This window comes from Cololabis saira, chromosome 13 (genome assembly GCF_033807715.1).
Source record: "Cololabis saira isolate AMF1-May2022 chromosome 13, fColSai1.1, whole genome shotgun sequence".
Classification (NCBI taxonomy): Eukaryota; Metazoa; Chordata; class Actinopteri; order Beloniformes; family Belonidae; genus Cololabis; species Cololabis saira.
In genome coordinates, this window is record NC_084599.1 from 30,516,293 (window position 1) to 30,533,736 (window position 17,444).

Below are 17,444 nucleotides of genomic sequence, written 5' to 3' on the forward strand. Positions count from 1 at the left end.
GCCTGAAGAACAGGATGAGAAAAAGATTTGAGAATAATTTTGAATATGAGGAAGAAGTCAGTCACTAGGACTCGGGCGTTGAATAGTTCATGGAATGAATGAAAAAGGGTCTTCTAGTTCAAAATTAAATCAAATAAAACATGTTGAAATATACAGCAAATACCACTTTCCAGTAGCTAAAATGTCTTCTCTGAGAAGTGTTAGGTTTAATGCATATTTCTATATGTAGCACAAAATGGAAATTACAGTGTCTGTAACAGAAGAGCCTGGAGGTAGAAATGAACTATATCATGAAGGAAACTCAAAGTCTAAACAGAAAGAAAAAAAGTTGTTTCGTGTCTAATAGTTGATTATTTTCAGCCCCAGTGGTCATGAGTAACCCACTTCTTAACAGGAACGTCATGGTGTTCACGTTATCACCGCATGACTTCCCTCTGAGCACAGAGACAAACACACAGGGCCTCACACTCTTACTATATTGATTTATCCAGATGGAAATAGTTTATTTTAGGTCATACTCGCATCCAAAATGCCACTTTTTTTCCACAGAAAAGTGCCTTTTCCAATCCTATATGGTGTTTGTACTTTCTGCACTAACCTTTGTCCAGTTTTGTCTTTCTTTCCGTGTGTGTGTTTCTAAGTGGGTTTAGTATGGAGTGTGTGTGAGAGAGAGCTTGATCTCTAACCTGCGTGTATCTGTGTTCTTCACCCAACCCTTTGTCTGTATTCTCCTGGTGTAGATGTATTCCAACCGAGTGGTGATAGGTGATGACTTCATCGCTCTGCAGCCTTTGTCCAGAGCCAAGAGCCAGCTGGGCAAAATTAGGTAGAGGATTTGAGATCGATTCAGCCGCAGGTTTTATATACGTCTCGGCAAAGAAAAAAAAATAGGAGAAAAACTACAACAGGAGTGCTTCATTCATGAGCAAATTCTAGTCAAAGATGTTTAACCACTGAGTTCAGTCTTTTTTTTTTTTTTTCTTCTCATGTTTTGGACATGTTTTTCTGTCCAGTCTGGCTTGTTTCGGTGAAGGGACACTAATTGCAATATTATGCAAAAGTCATAACCTGAATGAAAGCTTTGAAAGGTATAAAAATAACTGCATTGTTTGAATTATCAGTGGTTACCTTCCCTTTCATAAATTGACAGAATTGCTTTAAGCAATGAGTGCTCCTGTTCCTGTTCACTCAAATAATAATTACGTTTTCTACCTGCCAGGTCTGTTCTGTATTTGTTCCACCTCAGGCCTTTTTCCCAGGCTGGCAGTACTTCAGAGCTGCTGTTAGTTTTGGAGCAAGGCCTTTGGTTTCACGCCTTTTTTTTTTTTTTTTTTTCTGCATGCTTGTTGAGAAAGCCAATCAGCATTCTCTGTGGTTGAGGTGGCAGAAATGTAAATGCGTGTTGAGGCCTTGTGGGGCCGGAAATCCTGCAAAAGAATGTGACATCAAGCATTTTAGGTCCCGCATGTGTCGCATTTTAGTTGGAGGAAGATTTAAATGCGTTCTGAGACCTCGTCCTTCTCACAGCATGCTACTGCCATCACACCACCCACCTATTGCACGAACAAATGAATGCATTAATTAATGAACGAATCACTGCCCATTCACATGGTAACCCTAATTAAGTTAATATTGACACTTCCCCCTCCACTCATCTGCTCAAAGTGGAGCTATGCTGCCATGAAGGAGCCTTGTTTGTGGTTACTATTTTAAACCAGAACCTCGGGCTGTGGATTCCTGTATTAGAGTTGCTGTTCAGACCCAATCCACTCTGTCCCTAAACCTGTAGTGGTATTGTCATACTGACAGTACGGCATGCCACTTCTTAAAGTAAAGCAGCATGGTGCAGCCCATCAAACCACTTTATCTACACATCAAGATGCATCCTCTTGTTGCCCAGCTGATGGCCTGCAAACTGGTTTCGTTGTTAGAAAGCCTCTTCATGTCAAAGTTACCCACCTGCATGGTTTCAGCAAGAAAAGGAACAATGACCCACCAAAGCTGCATGAGTGACTGTTGCACTGGTCTGGGCCGTCTGAAACGGCAGCATGATGTTATCCTTTTGGAAGCATGTCAGATTTACTTTTGGGATATTTTAGCACTATATATATATATATATATATATATATATATATATATATATATATATATATATATATATATATATATATACACACACACACACACACACAGGACTGTCTCAGAAAATTAGAATATTGTTATAAAGTTCTTTATTTTCTGTAATGCAATTTAAAAAAAAAAAAAAAAAATGTCATACATTCTGGATTCATTACAAATCAACTGAAATATTGCAAGCATTTTATTATTTTGATATTGCTGATTATGGCTTACAGTTTAAGATTAAGATTCCCAGAATATTCTAATTTTTTGAGATAGGATATTTTAATTTTCTTAAGTTGTAAATCATGATCAGCAATATTAAAATAGTAAAAGGCTTGCAATATTTCAGTTGATTTGTAATGAATCCAGAATGTATGACGTTTTTGTAATTGCATTACAGAAAATCACAATATTCTAATTTTCTGAGGCAGTCCTGTATATGTATGTGTGACACCTCATATTACTTTGAGCAGCCTTTAAGGAAAAATGCAAATAACAGTCCGAAAATTAAGATTTCCATAAGTTGAAGATTTTGTTAAAACATCCATTAAATATGCAAGGTGAGGATTTTTGTATTGTTGAGATTGCTATGCTGCATGCATACATTTTCCTGCCAAGAAATAGACATTTATATGAATTCAAAACAATATGCTATATATTTTGATAAGGCACTTACCTGTAGTCATTAGTCATTTGTATTACTGTTTATTTGCTGTATAATTCAGTTTTCTTGAAATAATCCAGTTCCTTTCAGGGCATTTTTTTTTCCTGTTAGAGGAGATGGAAGTAATGACGGCAGAGCCCAGAGAGCTCTCCTGGGCCCACCCATTGTTTGCCGACTCTGTAGCTTGATAGAGCTGCAGCAGCAGGTTAATTGGCTCTCGTACCAAAAGATTTGTTCTTATCTCTGTTTCCCCTGAGAAATCCTCAACATGCCTGAGGCTTTTTTTTCCTTCTTTCTCTGCTCATTTGCAGTTTAGTTTTACTTCTACTTGTGAGCACACCTGTCCTCGTGCCGGTGTGCTCATTTGTCTCCTTCAGCTTTTGGGGGGAAATAAAAACCATCCTTCAGTGACCTTATCAGCTCAATCAAATACTGTGAAATATCTCTTCTAATTGACATCACTAATTTAGTGAAGTTCAGAAATGCAACAGAAAAGTCTTAACACATAAAACAGAAAGTAGATGATATATTTCTTGGTAAATAAAAAAAACAAACTAAAAATTCTTACCACTCTATCGCTATGTTGACAAGGTCATTCTTGAAGGAGTTTAAAATTGGAGTCGAGAATTGCTTTGGTCTATGCATATTGTTTGTATACATATATTCAAAGCACTCGGTGAACTGACCCCTACACAGCTTGCCCACTTAATAATTTGCTGTTTTGATAATTAAGCATCAGTGAAAAAAAATATCCACTCCACCTGTACTTAAGTGTTTTTTAATTGGGTGTCAAAATCACAGATTTCATCTGCAAAATTGACATGTTGAGATTTGTGCAGTAGATTGATCCAAAAGGTTAAACAGGGCCCTGTCTGATCCGGTCGTCCGTCATTTCAGAACATATCTAAAGATTAATTACACAGCTAAATGACAAAGATGGGTATTTTTTTGTCAGCGTGATTTGGTTATGCTGCCGTGTTTACATCGGGCTTATCGACAGTTGACCTTCTTTGACTGATGGGGAAGCTGTTGGAAGAGCCAGGAGGGTTCACTGTAAGCATCTTGTGTCCTTCAGATGGAAGAGGGTGAGGGTTCAGTCGGCCCAGAATATGACCCTGTTAAAGCCCAGCGGAGCCCAGGGGAGGACAATTGGCACCTGCTAGCTGCTTATCCTCCCCCTGCTGCCCCCGGCCCAGACCCCTGCTCCCCTAGGTAGTACCGTACATGTACCTCACTCCCATTCAACCCATTGTACTGTCCTGGCCTGATTTCACTTGAGGACCAACCAACCCTGTGCACCCCCCCACTGCTGCAGTAACTAGGCATGGGACGATATGAAAATTTCATATCACGATATTAGTGGACAAAAATATCACGATTACGATATTATCACGATATTAGCGTGTCGCTTATAAAATTCTTAAAATGCAAGGAAAAACACTAACCGTGGATCCACTGGTTCCTTCAGAACATTTATTCTCAAATCATTCTCAACACAGTGACACTTGAGGTAGAGAACAAATAGTGTACTGTAAATGTTATGCATTACAAAGTGTAAACTATAGTACCGGTACTTATTTGAACTTTCTTTTTTTGTAAGAAAATACTTCCCTGAGAGTCGAAAGAAATAAGTGACAAATAGAAATAAAGTGACAAAGTAGAGCCAAATGCACACTGATTGTATTACTCTCTGAAACTTTAACAGTGGCTGGCTGCCTGCTACTTAGTACGGCTCTCTGGAAAAATAATAAAATAAAGGCACTGCTCTGTAGTATACAAAACAAAAGCTGCATGGCCAACACAAAGATTGAGTGAAAATAAAGTGCCACAGTAGTCAAATGCACACGGATTGTACTACTCTCTGAAAAAATATTAAATAAATAATAATAATAAATAATATTAATAAAATACGTGAAAAAAATAACACTGGCTTCTACCTGGCTGGTAGCCTTGTGTGACAAAAAAAAAAAAAAAAAAATTGGCGATAATTACAGTACCCCACGATAACGTTATCGCGGCCGTTCTTTATCGCGATATACGATATCATCGTATATCGCCCCATGCCTAGCAGTAACCTTTACACGTATGGTTACAGCTTGCACCTTTGATCATTATCCCATGGCTGTCTGTCACAGCTGCTCCCACATTACCTTGTTTTTTTTGTCTTTTTTTATGTCGAATAGAAAATCTGCTATTCCCGTAAAAGCTTTCTGATGATGAAATCTCTTTGTATGTGAATGACTCCATAGCGCCCCACCCAATCATGATTAACCTAATCCTTCCCAGCCCAAATGTAACCGACTCCCTTACCCAACCATGATTGTGCCTGAATTTCTCTAACCTGCCTCAGTTGCCCTCGTATTGGTATTGATCAGGTGGGGGTTCAGTGTTATTACAAAGAGAATGCTGTTGGCATGCTGGCTTTGCCTTTTTGTCTTGGTGTTTACCTGTATTTTATGGTTCGGACTATTTATTTTAAACCTTTAATTTAAGTGTGTTTGTTTTTCGCTGCATAGTGTTCGTAAAAACCGTATGTAGAGCAGATGTCATACTAAAAATCAGCTTTATTCAAAAGAAAATTCATTACTTGCTAAAGATACTCTGCCTCCCTTCTGCTGCTGCTGCCGTTATCCAGCAGAGTGCTGCGCTGAACTCTTGGGACTAAAGTAATAAGTCAGCCGGAGGATGATGTCATCCGTCTCTGAGGCCGTTTCATAACATCTCCTTCGGTTCTGGCATAAGTTCCTCAGGAAACCTAATTTTTCTTAAGAGTTGATAATCATCCGGAGTGGTTTCGTTTCAGCGTGGGCAGGATGTGGGTCGTGAATCTTGGAGTTAGTCAGAAACTGTGCTTTTCAGTTTAATAGATCCTCCTTCTTGAAATTATGTCTGATTAATTATTGCTGTGGAGGCTGATTAATACTTTACCGGGTTGATATATTGATTTGAGCTTAAGTTCACATAAGTTCAGTCATGTGACCATACTGATGTAGAAGGACATTTGCCAAGAAATACAAGTCTCTGACACGTCTGTCCATCGTCACAGCCGTTGCTTGGCTTCCACCCGTGTGGTTTAAAGTGATTTAAAGCTTTCCTCCTCACTGTGGTACTTGTATTATATCAACACAAATAAAAATGTCCTCTTTTAATTGATCATTAAATGCAATATGTTCCAAACAAACATGGATGCTAAACGATACATTTAGCAGTTTTGACAGTTCTGAGCAGTTTTGACACTCCAAAAGCATTACTATTCACTTTGATCTGTTTTCTCTCTGAGGCTGCTCAGGAAGCAGATGTTTGGTTTCATGCCAGCAGAGACCCATGGCAACATCAAAAACCACAACACAGTGGGTTTCATAGCTCAGACAGCCACGCATAAACAGCGGACCACCTTGTGCTGGATGAGAGGAAAAAGATCTATTGTGAAAATGTAGAAACTGTTTCTTGCAAAAGCAAATCTTGGGAATGCTGTGCCTTTATCATTTCAACGCAGCAAGTGTTCATGTGTTACAAAAAGCTTGACATTTTAAAACTGGAAAGGGTTGAAACCTTTGAGAAGTAGGTAGAATATTATGTTCCTGTAGCCCAGTGTACTTTTTACTATTCTATTCTCTAATATTCCTTAATTCTCAAAAATGTGAGTCGTCTTAGCCAAGGCTGCAGTTAATCTGTGGCTTGGTGTCCGTTTTGTTTCCCTGGAGGAAGTTGCACAGAGCGTAACCTCCCTGCTCTCCGCTTCTGTGTCTCTGATCTTAACTGCGTGTCCTGTCCATCACGCACCGCCTCGTGTGCGCTGACTCACAGCAGAAGGAACATCCATTCCTGCTTGTTTAAAGCCAGAAGCTTTGTACAGATTTATCTACCAATGCATTGCTGGCTTACTGAGAAATATGACTCATCATATCTGTTTGACTTAAAAAGAGAGCCAGTGGTTTTTTTTATGCTGAAAGTCAGATATAAAAAATATGTAACCAATAAGTACATACTTTTTCAATATTTTTTTCTTTCTCAATCTCTCAAGTCCTTTTCTACTTGTGTATTACGTTAATATAATCCCAAGGCACAGAGGCGTGTAAAGACTGGATTATTTAAGGATATTAAGGAAAATGAGCTCAGAGCGTCTCAGTTCTTGGCTAGTTGATGTTGATTGGACATTGAGTGATCCATCAGGGACCTGTTTAGCAAGATCAATGAAATAAGGACGTTTCACTGGGTTTGGTTTTCAGTGGGAAAAAACTCCAGACTGTACGACGGAGTATTAGGGCCAAACAAAAAAACAAAAAAAGGAAATTACGAGAATAAAGTCATAATGTAATGAGAATAAAGTCGTAATATTACGAGAATAAAGTCGTAAAATTACGAGAATAAAGTCATAATATTACGAGAATAAAGTCGTAATATATTATAAATATATAAATATAACTTCACAAGATGCTCAATATTCCTCATTTTAACACAGGGAGAAGAAGCTCTTCCTGTTAGAGTTCTCATAAATTATATTCTCATAATATTACGACTTTATTCTCGTAATTTTACGACTTTATTCTCGTAATTTTACGACTTTATTCTCGTAATATTACGACTTTATTCTCGTAATATTACGACTTTATTCTCGTAATATTACGACTTTATTCTATTACGACTTTATTCTCGCAACATTACGACTTTATTCTCGTAATTTTACGACTTTATTCTCGTAATATTATGACTTTATTCTCGTAATTTCCAAATTTTTTTGTCTTAGTTTGGCCCTAATACTCCGTCGTAAGACTGAGATACCTGAAAGGGAAAAATAAGGATTATAGTGTCCTTGCTCAGCTTTAAATGTATTTTTTTGTTCGAAGCTCACGTACTAAAACAGTAAAACCATTGTAAAAACTTGAGCGATTTAACATTTGATGATGCTTAAATTGCTGCTTTCTTTATAGTCTTGTGATTTGCGAACAAGGCCCACAGCATGCTAAATAAAAGCTACAACGATCTCCACATCATTTCTGATTGAACACTATGAGCTTCTTGGTGTGTTTTTCTTTTTGGTTTTCAGGTGGACCAGTTTTATGTATTTATTTGCACCATTTCAGTATCGGTGTAGCATGTTTTCAACCCGTTTCCCTGTACGTCTCTGTGACGGCATGCAACACGTCATCCTTCAGTCATCTTCATCATCCTGTCAGTGGATAATGACACACTGATGGACACTTTAAGATCCTGTATTGTATTAGTTTTAATTTATTCTCTTCTCTTCTTTCTCCACTCACTTCTACTGTTATCTTTTTCTTTTTTCCTTTTGTCTTCTGTTCCTATTGGTCTGTGATTTTATCACTACATCATGCTTCCACATTTTATTTATTTTTCTTTCTTCACCCACCCTCTGTGGCTCTTTTCCTCCATTTGCACCATGTCAGTCTCTTTCAGCCCCCCCGGCGCAGGCCCTCAGCTGTGTGGAGTCCCTGTGCTGCTACCAACATGGGCAAAGCGGCTGTTCCCGCCTGGCCGTCTTCCTGGAGCAAATGACCGGGCAGTGCAAGGCCAACACCAACAACTGTCACGCATCCAGCTGCAGCAACAGGTGGGGAGGACGGCGACAACAAGACACAATAGATCCCGATAAACCCTCACCACATACCCGGCCTGCGGTCTTGACTGTCGTAGCTCTCGATGAGACTTTTCTGGTTCAGATTCGTGGCGTCATAGAGGCCGGTTTTAGGCAGCCGCTTGACAGTCGGAAGATGAGTTAGTCTGAAGATGCATGGATCAAGCGTCATGGATCTCTATTATGATCTTATTTCAGTCCAAGTCCGTGATGGGGGGGTAGAGTGCTTAACTTCACATCTACGCCCGCGTGTTGTCAGAAGAGCGTTCAATCCAAAATCATGGGGACTGTTGTCTGACTAGATTGTGATGACTGTGCTGTCAGCATGGTTTATGGGTGTGGAGGTTTGCCAGCGTGGCCTGAGAGAATTAAGGTTGCCGTATTTCCTCTAAAGTCCTTTCCCTGCTGTGTCTCTGTGATGTACGCATAACCAACAGAACTTAATCATACACTACGTCCTGCCTGTGCAGCCCATGCATACTGTAAGTGTATTAATCCATGCGTCTGTGTCTTAATCATATGCTATGATCTGTTGTCTGTCTGTCTGTCCTGTTGGTCTATTTGTCTTTTTCTTGTGTTTCATGTTCCCTGTAAATCCAGGAGTGAGATCCATGAAGGGAATTAGTCAGATTTTCCATTTAAGAAATATAGTCTATCCTGTTGCACTTTTTTGAAGATGACATTCAATTTGTTGGATTGACTTGATTCATTTAAGGCAGGGATATTCAATTGGCAGCCCGCGGGCCACATGCGGCCCGCCAGGAGCTTTTATGTGGCCCCTGGTCATATTTCAAAAAAGGGGGTGTTTGTTGGAAAAAAAAAAAATATATATATATTTTTTTTTTTTTCTAATAATATTTTTATAACTGGCTACTATGGACAAAAATGGTTGTGCTCAATGCTTAATATAATATTCAAATAAGGAAATCTTGGTGGAAAGTGGTGCTTTGTCATTATGGCGTGTTTTATTAAAAGTAGGTCAATATCAATTTCATTAAGTTTGCACAATGCATGGTTTCAAAATGAACTTGCATTGCAAAATATTTCTTTATCTGAATATTATATTTAACATTAACAATTACTAAATCTGGAGACAATTAATACATAATTCATATGTAAACTAGATATAATACATTTGTATTATACATTTGAATATATTTACATAAGTCTTCATCTTTGAGTGCAAAATACATTTTGAAAACCCCCACATTTTCAAATTGTGCGGCCCTCTCCATACAGTCCTTTTGCAGATGTGGCCCCCGGCCGAATCTAGTTGAATACCCCTGATTTAAGGTTTGCTCTGTATTACTCTTTTTTTTATTTTCATTTGTAAGGGCGATCGCTGGTGAAAACATGTGCACTGGCATGTTTAATGTACCACTCAAGTGAGAAGTTGTGGTGACTTCCAAAGCTGCACCTGGCAACTTTTCGAGCCCTAAATGACAGTGGCTGATGTAAACTAGTGTAGGAACATGGCGTCACTTCGCTACCCGAAGCGAGCTGCCGGTAAACACCGTTCTGTGTTGCAGATCCACAATAAAACATCAATACTTGGATTTTCCTCAAGGCTTTTTGCCTGGTGCAGCTTTAAGGACCAGCGAGCTGAGCCGACAGTTTGCTGCTCTGCACAGTCTGCACTTTCCTGCGATATTATTCATCTGAAGGCCAGTCACTCTGCAGGGTTATTGATTAATTGACCTGATCGGCCCCTTTTCTGCTGAGCAGCGATTGGTAGTCTTCAAAACATCTGGGGAAATTCCGTTTTCATCAGATCCGTAATGAAGATGTAGTATTCTCTGTGTGCAAGCGTTTTACAGTTGACCTTGCCCGGGTCACGGTGGCGCCGCACGCATGTGTGTCCGTTCATGACCGTAAAGGTAACGATGGCACGCAGGGACAATAAGGGATCAAACGCTCCTCACTCTCCTCCTCCCAACTCCTCTGGTCAGCTAAACTGCAGATTGTCTGTGATGATAAGAATCCTGTGCTTAGCAGGCAAATGTGTAAAACAGTCTTATTACTTTTTTTGTTTTCTTTTTTAATAGCTTTGAAATTGTTACTGCTGTTATTGCAAAACACGCAGCAGATGTTATAATGTTTTAGCCCCCTTTAAACCTCTTTGGCCATATATGATTGTAGAGTTTGAGTCAGCCAGTGGAGAGCATCTATTGGCTTCCATGTTTCAGTGTTTTTAAATGGCTTTTATTTCTCATTTTAGAAGTGGGATGTCCACTCTCAAATTATCTATTTCAGTTGGTGTCAGGAAAGTCGTCCCTTCAGGGTGAGATTGCCACTAAATGCGTGATGAATCTCTCAATTAAGATGCATTTCTTCCTCTGGGAGTGATTGATCTGTTTTTCTGACCTTGGCACGGAGCAGCCAATTGGATTCTGCCAAATGAGAAAATGGCAGTCGGTTTGTACCCCTTTTACGAATAGAAATGGACAGTGAGGAAGATTCAAAATGCAGAGGTTTGCTTTTTACTGCAAATAAGACAGATCTGCAGTGGTAGTTTTTAAGTCCTTTATATTTCCATTTTCTTCCTCACTTCTCTTCAAGCACACGTGCCATCCACCTCAGCCTCATCACTACGAGGACACGAAGCAGTTCCAGGGACTGAACGAGTAGTGAACCTCCATCCACATTTAGCCTTAATGCTAGGATACTGCCATAGGGGAAAGGGTGTCCACCCGCTCCTGTATTCTATGCATAATATCTGAAAGAAAAACATATAGCAAGCATATTCCTGAAACTTGTATAACAAAGTATTTATTCAGTATTTATTGGGTGCCCAGTTTCCGTTGGCTGCTTGCTTTTGGCTGTAGATGCAGTGTTGAATGTCGGCCAGCTCGCAGCCGATGGTGAATATGCAGAAACGTATACGGGTGTCTGGAGCTAAAGATATATGTTTTTTTTATAGTCAATGTGTCATAGATGGCCGCATGTGGTTGCCGCATCCACGTAGCTGAGTCTCTGTCCACGTATCAAAGATTACTAGCACTTTAAACTCTTCGTTGGCATTTAGAAATAACAAAAAAGTATCCTTCCACTTTAAAATCAATACTTTATTGTAATTTCATACACAGTTGAATGGCTTGTGGACAGATATTTAATCTACAAATATTAGAAAACCGCTGTGAGCTATACTTTTAACACTCACAGTTTAAATTTTTCTAACTAAACTTTTTTTTATGTTAGAAAATGAACAGAGATGAATCCTCCTACCTTTCTACGTACGGTAGGAGGAGCTCTGTTGTGGCTTCTTTGTTCTGTTTTCAAGAATAAATGGACCACATCTTAAACCAAAGAGGCTGCTGGGAAGTGTAGTCACCAAGAGTCTCTTTCCCTGCTACTTCCTTTATCTACTAATCCTTTTTCTATTGGATCCTGAAGCCTTATATGTGCTTCTGAGGAGAGGCCGTCTCCGAGGGCGTGCTCGTTTTATTACTGCTGCTGTCCGGTTGGGTGGAGTTTGTCTTGTTGAAAGATTTAAAGTTACAGGTTGTCCACTCGACTAGAAGCTACACAACAAGAATGTCCAGACTGTCGTGTTGCATGAGGGCTGTGCTGCTGGTATTTTGTATACAATGTAAACCTGGATGTATTTGTGTCAACACCTCCCTTCATTCGTCTCTTTGTCCTTCTGTATCTGAAATGTACACGTCATCAGACTTCCCATGTTTATTACTCACGTACTCTTAATGTCCTGCTGTGAACTTGTCAATAATCCGCCTCTTTCTGTTTCTCTTCTTGCTTCACGTTACCAAAAAGTGCTTTGTGTACCAGCATTCTTTATAGTCCCTCGAAATCTGAAGATCAAATATGGTTGTAAAAGTGCAGATGTTTTAGTTTCACCCCCACCCGAGTTGACGGGCGAGCAAGTGATGCAGCATGTGAGACCGCCTCCAGTCAAACCACCCTTTGAGTCATGAGCCTATTTAAAGTCTGTGAGCGGCCTTGTTTTTTTGTTTATTTACAATGTCTTAAAACGGCTGTCTTCACCTCATGGTCGGCTTTAAATTAAAGGTCATAATAATCAATAAGAGTGGAGAAGTGCACACTTGGAAATGGAGGAAAATGAAACGATACGTGCTTTCTCTCTGGAGTGATTTCAGCTCTAAATCAGAGCAGCATTAACCACTGCTCGCGTTTGGGGCAGCGTGCCCGCGGTCATGTGAGGATCAGGTGTAACATCCAGAACGGCGCTTGAGCCGAGGCCACGTTAGGCCACAGTCTCGAGGCTTTGAGATCGACGTTCGTGCGACTTCAAACGATGGATTTAAACAGTAACGAGCGGTGATTATTCAGGATGTAGCTCCGTTTTTGGTGTTAGAATTCAAGAACCGTCTTTATTGGACATTGTCTAGAGTTCAGCTTACTGAGCTAAAAGAGATGAGCGACGTTTCCTCTGTCATACTTTATACATGTATGTGTGTAACATGTTTAAATACAGTTCAGAGGCAGAAAATCTGTTATTGATTTTTAAATGGATAAATGATGAAAGGATGAGGAGGATGATGATGATGCTTGTTGATCACGATTTTTATTTATTTTGATTATCTTCATCATTTTTCACGTGTTGAGTAACTTAAGTCTCATCTCAACTCCTGAAAGAACAAACAGGAAGACAGCTGGTGTCAAATATCTAAACCAGTTTTAGAGTCTCAAAACATGCAACATTGATCTTTTCATTATTTGAGTTCAAGACGATACATTTAGAGGATTTCAGGCCAGAGTTGCCGCCAACGTGTTTGTTGCAACCTGGCAGACAGTTGGGAGTCTGCACTTTATCATCATGTGTAGAAAGACGAAGCTGCAGCGTCACAAAGCTGTTGGTCAAAGAGACCGACTAGATTCACTACAAAGGTGTGACTACCGTGTTTAATAATCCAGAGCCCAGGTAGCGTAGAGTCACCTGGAGAGGGAGTGGCTGAATCCGCCAGTCTGCAGTGAAAGGAACATTCACAAACACGGACTTTGTCTACAGCAGTGTATCCAGTAGCAACAGTAACAAGGGCTCAAAAATGTATATTAAAGAAAAAATTATTTTTAATCGTGTTCTTCTTTGATCTTGTAATTACAACATCAATATGACAATTCCCTGCATTGGGTCCAGACTTTATAACAGCTAAAGAACTAAAATCAACTCAATTTCTACGTGAGGAAATGCACATTTTTCTACAAATTTACACTTAAGACTAATATTATTACTTTAACAATGCCGATAATTGACTTAACGCTTAAAAACTCATAATGTACGTCATATAAAGTGTGTCCATGTATAAAGGCATTTCTGAGAGTTGATGGAGATATTTTTGGTACTCATCATTCACCAGCTCTTCACTCATCCATCCTTCCACCCTCTGCTTCTTCCAGCTTGGTCAAATGATTTGTAATCACATTTTTCTGATCGGTAACGACAGCTCAGGCCCACTGATCTACACACACACACACACACACACACACACACACACACACACACACACACACACACACACACACACACACACACACAGCACCAGTCTCCTAACTCCGTCACTGCTGCCTGTTTTCAGGTCTTGGGGCGACACAGAGAATTTCTACTCCAACGACCGCAGCATCCTGACTCTGTCGCCCGTGGAGGCGTCCCACTGCTGACTCCCAGGGCGACGGCCGCAGCACACGCAGCTGGGAGGCAGCGCGGCTGCTGAACCTACTTTAGTCTAAACTGGGTGCACTTTCCCCTGGATGCAGTGACAAATTGCAGAATTGGAGCTGAAGGACTCAACTTTATCTTTATCATCCATCACCTTTTTTTTGGTCAATAAATGAATCAATCCATTTTTAGGAAGACGGAGAAGAAGCTGCAACATCATCGGCCGGGCTCAACTCCTCCGCAGCTGAAACTTAAAGAAGAGCAAGAAGAGAACATGTTTGAAACATCTCGGAAGGGCAAATATTATCTATGACCTCTCAAGGAGCTAATTATTCATTTTCATTCTTCAAAACAAAGACAAGTTTGAAGAAAAGAGAAGGAATTTCATACTTTCTTTTTCTTTCAACAAATGTTTATAATCATCAGTCCTGCTTAAAAGCATGGGACTATAAATCCCTCAAGCTGACCAATCTCACTGTAGGACTGAGATGGTTTGAGAGAAGCATCAAACCAGGATCGTTCATGTAGCACCAGAAGCTCGGAGAAGTCACATCTCAGAAGGTTAAAACTCTGCACCGTGGTAACTTCCATGAACTTCCAGTGCAGGAGTTTCCAAAGCCGATGCTCCACTGCTGCACCTTTGTTTCTCATTCAGACTGAAAGGGAATAAAACTGGACCCCCCCTCGCTGTCCTGTAGCATCTAGAAGTTCTGCTGCGATACTCTGTCTGAGCTACACCTGGAGCTTCATCTCTACTTGCGGTACCAAAGACCAAAGGATTCTGACTGGAGTTTGAAAGAAAAAGTGTTTATTTTTGTGCCTGATTTGTACAGAAGCTTATATTATTATATTATTAGAAGACGTTTATTTGTTCATGCTGCTTTCTTGTGTAACGGTTCGAGCCTCAGTCTCTCCCGTGTGTCACCCCGAAAGGGGGCGGATGTTTAAAAAGCCATACATTTTGGAGGAGTTACATTATTGATAGATTAGTGGGATTACTGTGGATAGAAGCCGTTTGAGCCTGATGTTAGTTTGTATTTGTTCCCCTTGAATGCCTTTTCATCAGCCAGACGGCCAAAAGCGTCTCAGCATTGCAGACCATGATGACCAGAGATTATTCTGAGGCTGAACGGTTTCGTGGCATCTTTAGAAAAAGAATTAGAAGTATAAACATCCATCTAATTTTTTTTAGAAAAGGTTTTCAGAACATCTGAACACTTGTGTTTAGTTTCAGTGGGATAAGAATTGGTTTTAATGGTGAGAAGCTTTTTGAAATAATGGCTGATGTAAATTAACCCAGACGGCAGAATGTTTTGAATCCAGGTTCAGAAGATTAATAAATCTATATCTATCTATATATATATTCTATATATTTAACTTACAGCAGAAGGAAAGCAGAGCGTTTACAAAAGATGCATATCAAAATCAATTTTCCTGGTTTCTTTGCTTAAAACAAAAAAAGAATCATCGCCACCTTTCATCATCTCACTCATTTAAATCATGTTTTCCTGTTACATTTCTTTTTTTTTTTCTCCATGTGTGTTTCTGCTGGTTGTGTGTGTGTGTTGGGGTTTTTGTTTCTCGGTGTTGAAGGAGGTGTGCAGAAGTGCAGTCTTGAATCCCATCAATCAACCGTTTTATACTTGACGGCGACAGCAATGTTTCTGTTGAACGGTTCGAGATGTTCCTCGGCAGCTCAAAACTGAGTCACTCACACTTTTATCAGTCAGCTTATTGATTATTATGAACATTTATCTTCTCAATGGGGTCACGGTGGGGTTTTCTGCTGATGGTAGAACGTGTATTTATTTGGCTGTTCTTTGTTTTATCGGTGTATCTGTAAACACAATGTTACTTTGTTTCCACATATTTAAAAGAGCAAAAGAATGTTTCCAGTTAGAAAACCATTCCAACAGGAAATAAAACTCTGCACAGAAGTGAATCTGGACCGGTTGACCTCATATCTGCTGCTTCACGTCTGCTTTGCACCTGCGGAGAAAAATACGAGTTTATGTTGTTCATCGGACATTTATCTGTGAAAACGGTTGTGTGAACTTTGCTAAGATAACACAGATGTGGACTCGAGATGTGAAAGAAAACTTTCGGCCTGGACCGGAGAGGAAAGTGCCTGAAAGTGCTGGTTGAGCTGCATTATGGGTAATGTAGGAGCCAGCCTTTCTGAACCAGGAGCTGCATAAAAGTGGATGCAGCCGCTTGAAACTTGATCAAAATGGAAATGTTCCTTTTCAATTCGGGAAAAACTGGCAGTTGATCCTGAAAAGACGAAGAAATCTGAACTTTAAAACGCATAACAAGTTTAAAGTACTGGAATTAACACAACAGCCTCTTTGGTCAGACCCTCCGGTGGGTTCACAACTTTCTTACTTTACAATAACAAAACAATATGCGCATGTGTGTAAAGTATGCACGATGAAAGGTCACTGTGATAAGAACCTCTGTCTATACTTACATGAGCAAATACTTGGAACTATATATTATTAATATATAATACATTTCAGCATCAGTTTTGACTATTGAATCATTGTTCAGAAAGATGAGAAGCAGTGTATTTAATCTGAACGGTAAAACATATATATATTCCCAGACTTGCAGCCTGTGTTTGGGAGGATTGTGTGTTGTCAGTGCCGTGCCGCTGCTGAGTAATCGGAATATTTATTAACGCGGATGCACCCATGGGTGCTCCCTGGCCCGGGGCACAGCAACACCTGCATGTCGGTGCAGATCTGACGCCCCCTGGCGCCCAACGACGGTACTGCCGCTGATATTCTTGGAGCAAAACAAATTATTCCTTCACTTTGGACCTAGTTAAACACAAAGCTGGAAATGCCTTATCTGGTTATTGATTCTAAGCTTCTGTTTTTGATTTAAAATGGTATGGAAGCCCATTTCCGCCTGTAAAAGATGAGAACTCAGCCTTAAAAATACAAGTATTCCCACGATAAGTCATAATTATGAGATGGAAAGTCATAATGTCGACTTTCTATCACATAATGTCGACTTTCTATCACATAATGTCGACTTTCTATCACATAATGTCGACTTTCTATCGCGTCATGTCGACTTTCTATCGCGTCATGTCGACTTTCTATGTCATAATTATGACTTACCGTGGGGATATTTTTATTTTTAAGGCTAAGATTTCATCTTATTTTTTTCTTTTACTGTCGGAAATGGGCTTCCATAAAATGGATATAAAAACTGGTTGAAAAAAGAAATGGTCTGGTCTGAAGCGCTGCAGCGCTGACGTCATGGCTGGTTACAGCTGCGTGAGGCCTCCAGGTGATTTCAAAAACAGAAACAGAAGATTGCTCTTCTACGAAACTCAGATTGAATATTTTATCACTGCAACCGTTTATCACCTATTAAGATTAAACTGGAAACTTTATATAAAATGCACGTATAAAATC

General features: G+C 39.8%; 1 protein-coding gene across 1 annotated transcript in view; it reads left to right on the forward strand.

Annotated features, from left to right (window-relative positions):
* Nucleotides 1-16,938, forward strand: part of atp11b (ATPase phospholipid transporting 11B) — a 63,378-nt gene extending 46,440 nt beyond the window's left edge. Inside the window, exons 30-31 of the mRNA XM_061738634.1 lie at nucleotides 8,194-8,357; nucleotides 13,937-16,938. Coding sequence (XP_061594618.1) covers nucleotides 8,194-8,357; nucleotides 13,937-14,018 — 246 coding nt within the window. The 3' untranslated portion in view covers nucleotides 14,019-16,938. The remainder of the gene's footprint in view (nucleotides 1-8,193; nucleotides 8,358-13,936) is intronic.
* Nucleotides 16,939-17,444: the final 506 nt, after the last annotated feature.